The sequence below is a fragment of the Gavia stellata genome, chromosome 7, assembly GCF_030936135.1.
Source record: "Gavia stellata isolate bGavSte3 chromosome 7, bGavSte3.hap2, whole genome shotgun sequence".
In the NCBI taxonomy this organism is placed as follows: domain Eukaryota; kingdom Metazoa; phylum Chordata; class Aves; order Gaviiformes; family Gaviidae; genus Gavia; species Gavia stellata.
In genome coordinates, this window is record NC_082600.1 from 36,107,801 (window position 1) to 36,120,744 (window position 12,944).

At 34.2% G+C, this 12,944-nt stretch overlaps 1 protein-coding gene across 1 annotated transcript in view; it reads right to left on the reverse strand.

Moving 5' to 3' along the window:
* The window catches only part of FMN1 (formin 1), a 139,059-nt gene that overhangs the window by 45,971 nt on the left and 80,144 nt on the right, over nucleotides 1-12,944 (reverse strand). Inside the window, exons 10-12 of the mRNA XM_059819552.1 lie at nucleotides 11,842-11,988; nucleotides 8,210-8,269; nucleotides 5,968-6,088 (exon numbers count right to left, since the gene is read on the reverse strand). Coding sequence (XP_059675535.1) covers nucleotides 5,968-6,088; nucleotides 8,210-8,269; nucleotides 11,842-11,988 — 328 coding nt within the window. The remainder of the gene's footprint in view (nucleotides 1-5,967; nucleotides 6,089-8,209; nucleotides 8,270-11,841; nucleotides 11,989-12,944) is intronic.

Here is a 12,944-nt window from a genome sequence, read left to right on the forward strand (position 1 = left end):
TATCTCATCCTGCTGAGGCAAAACACTATTCAAAAAGAGGTTAGAAAACTCTGAGAAGGAAAATAGTGTCATTTTGTCAACTCTTGAAAATAAAATGACTGTTCCTGTATGAAGCTGTCCTTTGCTCTTTTCCTTACACCATTCTGCATTGCCTCAAAATATATCATGTAAATGTTGGACAGTGCAAAAATACAGCAATACTCACCAGTATGAGCTCCCTTTATGCTAATGTCTGAAGAAATAACACATGCACCTATTTGGCTCCTCATGTTCCACCACCCAGTTCAAATTTCTATTTGCCTGCACTTCCAAAATTTTTAGGTGAATTTTGAAATTTAAAAGTATAATTAACATGAAGAATATTAAAGTGACTAGTTCCTGGAAAATATCATACAACAACTCTGCTCCTGCTGGGAAAATTTTTCTAGAACATGTATGTGACTCAGATGTCTAAATCCCACTTTTAAATTGACTTAAAACATTTCATTTAAATTAGGCTTCAATTGATTGAAAATATTTTAGAAAAAGGCCTTTGATAGTTTTTTGAATACGATACTCCTGTAATGAATAAACAGTCACCTTTTACTGAGAAATATTTGTTGATGCAACGAATTATTTAGAAAGTTAACCCTCAAACTGATACAATATTTAGAATTTTCATTATGTGATCCAGTAACCTTACTGTCTATAAAGCAAATCAAACAATAGACAAAACCTCTCAACATTGTAATTGTTGCCCTATTGATAATTATTGTATCATGATTATACTAAAACTCTATTCCATAAAACAGACTTTATCTAAGGCCATATTACATATGAACTAAATACATTATTCCACCTGAATAAATAATAACACATTCAATTAATTTCTCCATCTGTGCTTACACAGAAATCCAACAAAAGCTGAGAATTTACCAATTCATTAATTGAAAACATCTATTAATATCTAGAAAAAAATGGTTTATAGTTAATTAGTGGACATTTTGTTGCAAAAACCTTTAACTCAGTTTGAAGACTCTATGGGAACACACAGATTTAAGAATTTTAAATTAACTTCTTGTGAATAATACTGAGTAAGCCTTTCTGCTTTTGTATATTTTCCTATTGGTAAATATATTCCGTTATAATCCTTGATAAAAACAGATGTTGTTCAGGATTTTAAATCAGGAAAATCAGAGAGTTTTAGTCTTAAATGAGCACGAACTGATATTTTTTTCTTTTTGCAGCTTCCTCCCTGTCTCCATTTATAGTGACAGTGACTGCAAGAACTGAGAATGAGTGACCCTTTTCAATTTCCACCTATTTCTCATGTCTAAATTCTCTTCCGTTCTTGTCTTAATTTTGTAATACATATCCACTTTGCAATATAACCTGACCCAGAGCTCCCTGAAGAGACACTGAATGAGAGCAATGTAGATGCAACAGTTTAGTCTGGTCTAGTCAGCCATGCTAAGAGACAGGGTTAGTTAGCTGTGATGCTGGTACAGCAACACCGTGCTAGTCACATCCAGTGCACTGGATCTGTTTCTATGAAAAAGAAAAAAAATATTTTATATATATATATATACACACACACACACATTTATATCCGAAAAAGAATATATATATTGCCATGCCGCCATTTGAGAATAAAAATAAAATGAAGAAGAGGCCGAGGAAGCCAGCCATGTTCATCTTGGTGAAGAGAAAGCTAACTGGGGATCTAGTTTTTCACTTCAACTATCTAACGAATAGCTATAGAGAAGATGGAGCCAGACTTTTCTCAGAAATGCACATCTAAAGGAAAAGGAGCAATAGTCACAGCACAGGAAATTCTCACAGGGGTTAAGGAAAAATCTTCAAGACAGTGATTCAGCACTGGAACAGGTGCCCAGAGAGGTGTTGGAATTTCCATCCTTAGATTCAAAACTGAGCTGGCTAAGGCCCTGTACAACCTGATCTAAATATGAAGTCAGTCCTGCTGAAAGGCTTTGGACCACAGGACCTCCAGAAGTCCAAACCTGCATTTCTCTATGATTTTCAGATACTTATAATGCTTCTGGATGAAAAACAATGTGAAAAAAGCCCATGTAACATTGTCATTTCTCAACTTTTCATGCACAGTTTTACTTGCTTCCCTTTCAATCTTTTTATAAGGGTTATGTAATTTTACAAGATGGGGTTGCCATAAGCTGAAGTTTTGATGAAGTTTCACTACTTAAATGTGGAAAAGTTGGGGGTAACATACTTATGCAAGATACAGATCTGTCAACAATTAGGTTAAGAGGCCCCCAGTTTGAAACCATGTCTCCTGGAGTACTGAAATCCAACTGATTATTACAGGTAGCTGATCCATGAAGTCTTGTTTCTATTTTAGATTAAATTATTTCCTTCCAGTCATGTATGGCTGTGTCAACACCTACATATATACTCATATACACTCAATTGAGTTTAAAACATATATACAGTACTGAAAAAAATATTAGTATGAAAATGGTAACTAATATATCTACTGGTGATCATGAAAGAAGGTGAAAGCAAAAGGTATGTGGATTTTCAATGGGATCAGAATGTTACAATCTCATAGGAAATTTAATTAATTATGAAAAATAGAGGTCTGACTCTTGAAAGTATTCAAGAAAAAAACCTTGAAAAAACCTTGGTTTCCATTTTTAACCATTCAATAAATATATTTGCTCTTTCAGTTGTTATGGTCAAGAACATTAAGAAGTTAAAATGAGCATTACAGTAAATGATACAAGGACTATAATATTGCTTTCTTTTGACTAATGGAGCAGCATTTTAAAATTTTATGAACTGTATTGCAAAGAAGAGCAATGAGTATGACAGATGGAAAAAATCTACAGTGCAACTAATTTTGAATAATTAAGATTGTTCAACTTCGGAGAAAGATGAATAAAAGGTTTATGGTAAAACTTATACAAGTCTCTCATACTTAGGTAAAGTGGCTTTCTTTCTAAAAGTCTTCTTATGATTACACATTTCAAACATTCTGTGCTTATTCCAGAAGAATACCAATCAAGTGGCATTGTCCAGACTAGAAGGGAAATCATGTTTGGTCATAGGGAAAAGAAAATGTTGAAATCATTGCCCTAGACAAGGAATAAGATATCTTACAATCTTAAAATATTGATGCAAAGCAAAAACTTTTTTTTTCCATAAATACAAAGATTAACTGGAAAGCTAATATCTGTTAAATGAATAAATGTATCTGCTTATGCTGCTATGTAATATTTGAAAATCTTGGAAATACACTGACTATACTGACCTGGAATGAAAACCTGAGCTTACAGAAATAATTTCTTTTTCCTGTGACTTTAAGTGGAACGAGATTTCACTCTAAAATTTTCATCTCACTATTTAATATTGCATTCTTTTGTTCTTCTTTCCCCTTAAAAGCCTATATTAAATGAACATTTTTGTTTACCACTCTTTTTAACCTAAAAATCCTCATGATTACAAAGTTTGTTCTGGAATATGTGTTAAAAACCTGTTGGATTAAGGTTCTCCAAAAATTTTTTTAATTTTTGAGTCAAACTTTGGTTTAATCCCTTTAGACTAAAGTTAGTCTGTCCCTTTAAAGTCTAATCTGAAAGACTTCAAAATAGCAAATTGTATGGAACTCAATCTGTTTATCTGAAAAGGATGAAAGGGTTTGTGCTCCATCTAGATTTGAACTTTTGGTTCCACAGTGTCTAGGTATTTCAAACCAGAGGTTTGCACCCTTAAGACATGCCACTCATGATAACTCAATCTTTCCTATGTTAATATCCATGATAGAAAGATAAACGAATGCCTTGATAAACTAGTAAAAAATATTTTTAAATACTGAATGACAACTCTTATGAAAAGTGTCTGTCAGGCACAAGAGGTGATATTTGTCTTTTTTTTTTTAATAATTCTGTACAAATCTCAGGAAAAAAGTAAGTCACTAACAGGAACAGTACTTTGTTTCCTAATGGCACACAAGAAAACCCCTCCTTCACTTATTACCTTTGTCTCATCCCACTTCCAAGGTAATCTGTTTAAGACTACCTTAGCCAACCAAACTGTGAAATAAATCCAATGTACCCTATAACACAGGCAGCCCCAGTTAATATTGTTCAAATTATTTACATCTGAAGGGCCGCGCCTGTCTGGATAGCTGGGCCCGACGCTTCTCTGGACTTGGTTTCTGCTACTCACATCTGTTTCAGCTTTAGACTTTCACTGGTATTCTGCCAGCAGCCACAACTTTTTAATGGATACAATAAACTACAGAGACTCATCAAATCTTTGTTGTACGTGTTAAAATTATAACCTCTTCAATTAAAATTTTGATTTAAAAATAAACTACAGCATTATCTGAAGAAAAAAAATTGAAAGGGAATGTTTGAAAGAGATGCAACATTTTTATATGAGTGATTGTTTCTTTGTTTAAATATAAGAGAAACTAATCACAGGAATGCTTGTTAGAATTCTGCTGCATATTTCTGAATGATAAAATACCAACATCTGAAAACATTTCCACAACGCCTTTTGTTTCAAATCTTTGCTGTCATTAACTTTATATGTTAATTGGTTTGGCTGGGTTTCAAATACATCTTTACAAAGAAGAATTACGAAAACAACCTCAACATAACAATTTTTCTAGATTTTCTATAAATACTTAAGAAAATTTGTTTTAGAAAATAGAAATCAGTGATTACAAGAAAGCTGCAGTTTTTATTTTAAGAGTTAGTCAAAGTGTTTAGCTTTTCCTACTTGCTGTCTGTGTCTTTGCAATGTAGAACAAATATGATATGAATGTCACAGCCTCAATGCAGATGCTGCAAGACGAAGATGCATGATAGCAGGGTTACATGCTGAAAAAGTACAAGATCAAACACAGATCATGTTTCTGCACAAACTAGCCCAAAAGAGGGCAGGCCAAGGGGTTTACAGGGCCAAGCGATGAGAGGAGATAGAGCACTCACTTATGCCCGGGTCAAACAAACAACAACTGATACTTTCCTACCACTGTTAACCTTTGAAACTATCCTAAAGATGGCAGTGACCTAATTCAGCAATTTCTAACTGTAAGGATAAATTATTTTGTAATGGTTTTAATAGCCTTACTTTGAAAAAAATTGAAAACAATCAGCTTGTTCAACTCTGATTCTGAAAGGACTCTTCATTTTGATGCAGAGATGTAAATGTAAATGGAGACGTTTTTATAGGCTTTTGTGCAGATTCTCTCCCTAAACTCCATTCTCTATACAAAACTGCTTCAAGTAAAAGTAGCAACTTTTCCTTAACAAAAAAGACACGCTTAAAATATTCAGTCATCATTTGCTGGATTTATTTTAGAAAGTCATATGAAGCACAAAATAAAAATGAAACTGCTTGGAACACTTAGAGAGCAACCCTTCCTACTTTATTTCCACTCAGTACCTTGATTGATAGATGAGTTGGGTTTCTGAGCCCCTCTTTATAATAAACATTTTTAAATGTTTATTTTATGTCCCAGGGTGAAAATATTTTGAACTGGAGCTTTCCATTTCCCTTTGCTGTGCCTTGGCAAGCTGTGTTTTATTTCTACATTAACAGTATTCAACTCTTTCTTGTAGCTGTTAAATTGTTGTTATACAAGTACTGAAGAAAGTATTTATGTTATGGAACTAACAGATATCTACAGTTAAACACACAGTTCTGGAGAAGCCAGAGGAAAATTCACACATAACTAAAGAAAATTTCAGAAAGATTTGTTTAGGAGCCTTTCGATTGTTAAAGGGAGAATTACTTTTCAGTATCTTTACTTTCATTTTATTAAGTCATGAGTTTGATTTTTTTTTTCATTCTAATTTATGTGAGTAATTTGTGCCAGAGTGTAAAAACTCTAAACGAATCAACACTATAAACCTAATTAGCAATAAGAAAACCTCATAAAGGTCACGTTTTAAATGGCACTTTGTTGTTAACAGAACAAATGTGAAAGTTCCCAGTTACCTTCTAGATCTCTCTTCAGTTTCCTTAAGTCTTTTATTAGGTCTTCAAACTTAACTTGGGAGGCCTGGAAAAAATCCTGTGGTTCTGGTAAAGGAAAAATACTCTTGTCTGTTCCTGCTTCCTAAACAAACAAACAAACAAACAGGCCACTATGAAAATTGAATGCATTTGCAGAGAAATAAATTAGCTTTTTTGAAACGTCATCTACGAAACACTATTATAAAACTGCAAAAATAATATATTTTAAATCATTCTTGCTAAAACAACATATATATCATTCAAGATCAAATCCTGAACATTTGAGTGTTGAAACTTCCTTTTAGATGTTGGAAAGCAAACTGTGCTCAATTTAAACTATGAAACAACATTGAGCTCACAATATTTCAGTTCATTTCATATCAATAAAGGTTTAGATAAAGGATTAGAAGTTTCTTAAAAACAGATAACATGAATGCCTATTTTAATGCACCAAGTGATCTTATGCCAAAAGTTTGTGGTTTCACTCTCTCCCAATTCATTAAATATACACAAACTTTGTAAGTGTAAATCGAAAACAATATTTATGTATTGCCTGAAGTATTTCATACAGATAAAAATATACAGTTGAAGGTTTATACGGCTAAATAAATCACATGGGTTAACGTCTGTATGGAACTCCTAAGTATGTACCTTATTTTTAGCACAGTAAGAAAAAAACCCACAGAAGTAAAATAAAACAAAACAAAAAACCGTCACAAGGTTCAAAGCAATATCTCCAGTGGCAATCTAACAAATAAACTATATAAATGCTATTAATATGACATCGCTGTGTATAAGCATATACTAGTGAGTTTAAAATACTACCGGTGCACAGATTTCAGCCTGTAATAAAGGAAAACTCATAGGTTGGAGAACTAATTTACACCATTTACATGGTGTCCATTTCCTCCCAAGGAAGATAAACTTGTTTTACAAAATTCCCTGAAGGAAAATTACAGTCTAGTAGAAAGTTTGCAGAAATATTAATTATTTAAATAAATTAATTACAAAGCATTAGCTTCAGCATTATTAAAAAAGGAGACGAGAATACATATGTCAATATGCTGAGAACTGAGTAACATTACAGGCTGGACAAAGTGGCTTTTGTTATGAGGCTTTTTTACAAGATGGGTACTTCGGTTAAAGTAATGACACTTTATTTCCCAGCTAAAAAAAAAAAAAAAAAGAAAAAGAAAAAAAAAGAGGGGGAAAAAAAAAGAAAAAATAGAAGAAAAAACCCCAAGTACAGATCTACATATCTGCTAGTTTTTTATCTCCTCTACAGCTCAGCCCCAGGAGCTGTTCCACAGGCTCCTGACATACAGACCCTCCAGCTTTAGAGATCATAGAATGGTTTGGGTTGGAAAGGGACCTTTAAAGATCATCTAGTCCAACCCCTCTGCCATGGGCAGGAAAATGTTTTCACTTACTTTAGTCTTCACTTTAGTCTTAGTCCTGGAAAAAATACTCCTGACTAATAACTCATCAATTCAACATCCTTATGTAAGAAGTGGGGGGGGGTGGGGGGGGGGGGTGGGGTGGGGAAGTAAAAGAAAAGAAAAAAAAAAGAAAAAATTATTTGTATTAAACCCATTCAGACCTGGGGCCGTGAAAAATTACACTATCTTAGATTCAAAGATTAGGTAAAGGCATCTTCTTAATCTCAAAAATAAGCAATTACATTCTTAAAATCCATTAATAGTGACATTTTCATTTAAAAGACAGTAGTTCAAATTTTCCACTCAAAAACTTTGGGGAATGCTGGTATCTTTCAAAAAGCCTCAACCTCTAACTTCATCCCCATCAGCTGTCTCACCTATCTTAATATACCAACCTGAACTTGCATTCTGTCATGAGAGAGAAATCATTCTTCTGTCTTCCATTATTACCACATCAGGACAAGATTTACAACATTACAGTAACCAGGATGTAAGAAGACAGGACTGGAGTGACCACCTGTCCAGTCTGCAATAGTCACAGGCAATTGCCTGCAGTGGTTAGTTCAACAGTTAATGTAAAAATTTCCAAAGCCTTATCATAAAACCTATAGCAAATTTCATACCTATTGAGGTACACAACAATTATAAGAAAGCAAATGAAACAGATTTTATTTTTCTGTCGGAGCTACTGTGTTCAGATTTTTAAAAAGCTAATACAAACCCTTTTACAATCTCTTAAAGAAACCTACTTTTGGAGAGGCTGATACAGCAAATGAATCTTTTACCTTATCACAATGGCGCAGGTAATATATGACGACATAATCCACAAGATTAATACCATTATCCTACGAAAAAAAGAAAATTATTAAAAATGTGTGATTAACACTGTTTCAAGTGAGTGAAAATTTACTCTATTTCAAAATAAATATATTATTATTATTTTATATTGCTTGAAAAATAGGACTCACAATATCTCCCGCCCTAGCATTACTGACCAAAAAATCAATCATTTATAACATAGGTTTGATCGTATCACCATAGGACCCAGAGCTTCTTTTGGTTCTAAATACCAAATAAGAAAACATACATTGGGAGAAGCTGTCCCCATATGTTTTTTTTAATAATACAAGGCATTACTGAATAATAATATTAACTTGAATAATAATATTAATATTATCCTTGAATATAATATTAACTAAATATTACAGTCACCTCAGATATATTAAGGTGAACTGAATTTCTTGATTCCTCTAGTCTCAATTCATCTATAATTAAGATCTGAAAGATGTATAGATATTTTTCATATTTTACTCCAAATATAAAACCAGACAGCATGTACCTAACAAGTATATTTCATGCCCTGTTGCCTTACAAATACGAATTTTAATACTCACTTTGTGAAATCACCAATTCCATGGTCATGCATACAACTGTACACAACACCATTTTATTTTGTTACATGTCATTGGGTCAGCATAAGCCAGGTGAACTAAAGGAAAAGTGTAAAATTGCGACTTATACATTACAGGGTACCGTTCAACAACATAGAAGACTCATATTATAGGGAATTATATTTGGAATGTCTTTGAAGTTTTTTTGGATGTTTTTTCATATTGTATATTGACAGGTATCAAGAAAAACATTTTTATGTGAACAATGTCTGACTTCCTGTACAGAGCTGCCTCGCCTATATTAGAGCCTGCAGCACATTATGTTTTATTAATATCATACACCAGCAAAATTCTTAACTAAGCAAGTCATTGCTGTCGTGCAGACAAAGCCACTCTGCTTGTATAATGGTTTTAGAAGATATTGTTGGCAGGTCATGGGACAAAAAGGAACTGAGGTGACACATGAACATTTGATTGCCCATTTAGAGTAAAATACACTTGTTACTGTATATTCTATATGCTAAACTATGAAACCTATTACTTTGGTTTAAAGAGTATTTGCAGAAGACAAAACATAGAGATTTTGAAGTGGTGAGCTACATTTTTTAAAAAAATTTCTGTATCACGTAACTTTCTAGGCTCGTATGACAACAAATTACTTTTATGTGAAACGAAATATATTTAACGTTGACTTTTTACCTTAGCTCCTGGAATTCAGTTTACCTAGATGTAATATTGCTTGCTGGCAAGTCCCAAAAAAGGGAATAACAGGACACAGAAAGGATACCTTATGTTAAAATATATAAGACCCTGCATCATTCTTCCTTGCAAATATGGTCTACCAATTAACTCTGAGGTTTCATGTCTGGCTGTAGCAGCTGGCCGCTTTGAGTTTTTATGCATTTTGGAGACTAGTCTAAACTAATAATATTTTTATTTTGGCTACCAGGAAACTGTAAATACTGTAATTTTTTAGCTTGTTTTGCTAAGGAACAAGTCTTATGCAATTACACTGTACATCTGTCACTCCTTTTCATAACTCATAATTTTGGAACATGCTGGCTAAATTCAGCCAAATTGGAAAGCCCCAGAGATAATTAAATTCTTACAAGTTTATGGTTAGATAGAAGAGCAAGACTAAAATTAGTACTCCTACTGAGAAAAGTCAGGCAAAGCTCAGTTGTTTTACATTTTTCTTCATGGCAGCTGGCCAACCAATGAACACCTGAGTACTGGGAAACTTGGCCTGGTTCTAGTTTAGCTGCAGCTTGTACTGTGTCTTGTCCATGGAGTAGGACTGGAAGAAAAGTGGTCATAGGAAATAGCTGAACCATTGCACTGAAGAGGAAAGTAAGAATTAGAATCACAGAATCATTTAGGTTGGAAAAGACCTTTAAGATCATCGAGTTCAACCATGAACTTAATACTGCCCAGTCCACCACTAAACCATGTCCTCAAGTGCCACATCTACACGTCTTTTAAATACCTCCAGGGATGGTGACTCAAACACTTCCCTGGGCAGCCCGTTCCAGTGCTTGACAACCCTTTCAGTGAAGAAATTTTTCCTAATATCCAATCTAAACCTCACCTGGTGCAATGTGAGGCCATTTCCTCTTGTCCTATCGCTTGTCACTTGGGAGAAGGGACTGACACCCACCTCCTACAACCTCCTTTCAGGTACTTGTAGAGAGCAATAAGGTCTCGCCTGAACCTCATTTTCGCCAGACTAAACAACCCCAGTTCCCCCAGCCGCTGCTAATGGGACTTGTGCTCTAGACCCTTCACCAGCTTTGTTGCTCTTCTTTGGACATACTCCAGCACCTCAATGTCTTTAGGAGACAAAGCACTCAAATCCATTGGAAAAACTTTCATTAATAGAGTTGCTTACTGAACAATTCATTAAACATGTTTTTACACTTTGTTAATGATGATATTCACAAGTAAAATAAAAAGCTCCCTAGACATACTGCTTTCCTGACATTGCCCATCTCACAAACGCATTCCTACATACATGAAGCATACCTGGGAACAAAAGCTTAAAATCTACCTTTCTTATAGTTCAAGACAGCACTTCCCATAGGAAAAGAGGAAGACCGTGAAAGAACAGGGTTTTTTTTTTCTCCGCCCCCCAAATCTGTACCAGCATCAGCAGAAAATGCCTCCTATTCTTTGCTGCTTCATATATCCATGTGGTGTCTAGGTATGCTTTGGCAAAGAATGACTTCGAGCAGTATTTCCATTGCCTACATTATCTAGTACCTCCTCCTCTGCTCTACTGAAATAAGGAACAAAGTAACCTCATCTCAAAAGGTGTTCAGAGTTTGTTTGAGCCTGACTTTGATCCTAGCATGACTAATTAAAAATGTGCTAGTGGTTCTCAATTTTTGACAAAATAATTTACTGCCATCTATGAGCATTTTTTGTGCACGCCGTTCAGAATTCATGCCCTACATCCATTTAACTGCCAATTAAAAAAAAAAGACTGAAAATATCTTGTTGGGTCTGACACACCTCTTTGAAGAGGATTAAAATCCTGTATATTACATATTTATATGTATTTACATATAATTCCATAGTGTATATGCTACACTGAACCTTTATCGATATTTTATTCTTAAACCTGATTTTTAAAACGTTTTTACTCATATAGAGCTACCTTAAGTTAAGAGCAAGAAAAAAGAATGGAGACATTTACTGAAGAAGACTTCAGCAGTCTGTGCTCTATCATGTCTCTCTAACCTACTGTAATTAAGTCCCTACTAGTAAAAGAGGCACATAGTTGTTCTCACATAAGATAATTATCCTACTAGTACCGAATAGGAGAAATTGGAGATTATGGAAATATGCATATGTGCAGGAGAAGGAGGTGAAAAGTTGGGAGAAAAAAGCAAGAAAATGGTACAAAAAGTCCCTTGCTCTTTCAAGGAAGAGTGGTAAGAAATAAGAAAAGACTAACTTTTGACAGATGATGGGGAAAAAAAGGATCACTTGAGAAAATTTATCTTTAATTAAAAATGAGTACTTACTCTGCTTTTGACATCCTTTAGTTTGGGGAGTATTTCCAAACCAAATCCATCAGCTTGACCTCGGGTCCTATTCCCGCCATTCATATAATTTCCAAAAGCCAGAATCAAACCTAAAATTTCCTTTACACTTGTCATGTTCAGCAAAGCCTGGAAAATGGATACTAGTCTGTAACTTCCGTTGGCACAAAAATTCTAAACGCTAATGTAAAAGAAGCTTTTTTAATTTTATTTTTGCTAGAGGTTTTGTTTCTTGTGTGTTTTTACCCCTGTAGAGAAAGGAAGCTAAAACTGGTACAAGAATCAAACATTTAAGAGAAGCATTTATTAGACTGTATCTGCCTAAGAGACTATGTTTAACTTAATCCATGTGAAGCGAATTATATGGCATCATATACTATGTAGATTACAAAAAGATTAATTGAAGAATGTTACTAAATGTTCTTAGTAACCTTTAAAAATCTTACAGGTGAGGTGGTTTATCATGAGTTTGCATAATGCACAGTCAAATGGAGATGTGCTGTTTTTGCTGCCACTAGGTTAGACTTGGTCTGTTATATTCAGCATCCTTCTCATTGGTCCTGGTGCTCTGGAAATTCACATTTCTGGATCCGTACTTAATGCAGATATACCAGGGCTAAGGACTAAATCACTATGCCTCAAAACAGAAAAGAAATCTACAAACACAGTGGAGAACTAATAAATTGTTTTGATTTACATATAAAGACATCTATCTTGTCAATCGAGAATCTGCGGCCACAGGCCTAATGCTGAACTATGTAACCTTATATTACACATTGGCTAAATCAATTGTAGTGTGAGCTCTTCATAAGTAAACTGAGGGCAATACCACTTCCCCTATCTCATACAAAACTGATTCCTTATTTATGACTCCTTTGGAAAGGAAACACTAAGTAACTATTTTTATTGTTAGAATATGCAAAGAAATCCAAAGGGGCAGAGCACGGGTACTTTGTGGCAGCAAAGCTAATCAAGAGCTAATCTTCAAATTGGAAAATAATAAATTAAATACTATCCTGGCCAGGTTGTTATACCTTTAGGTCACTGTTTAATTTCTCTTTTAATTCTTACCTCATTCTACTTTT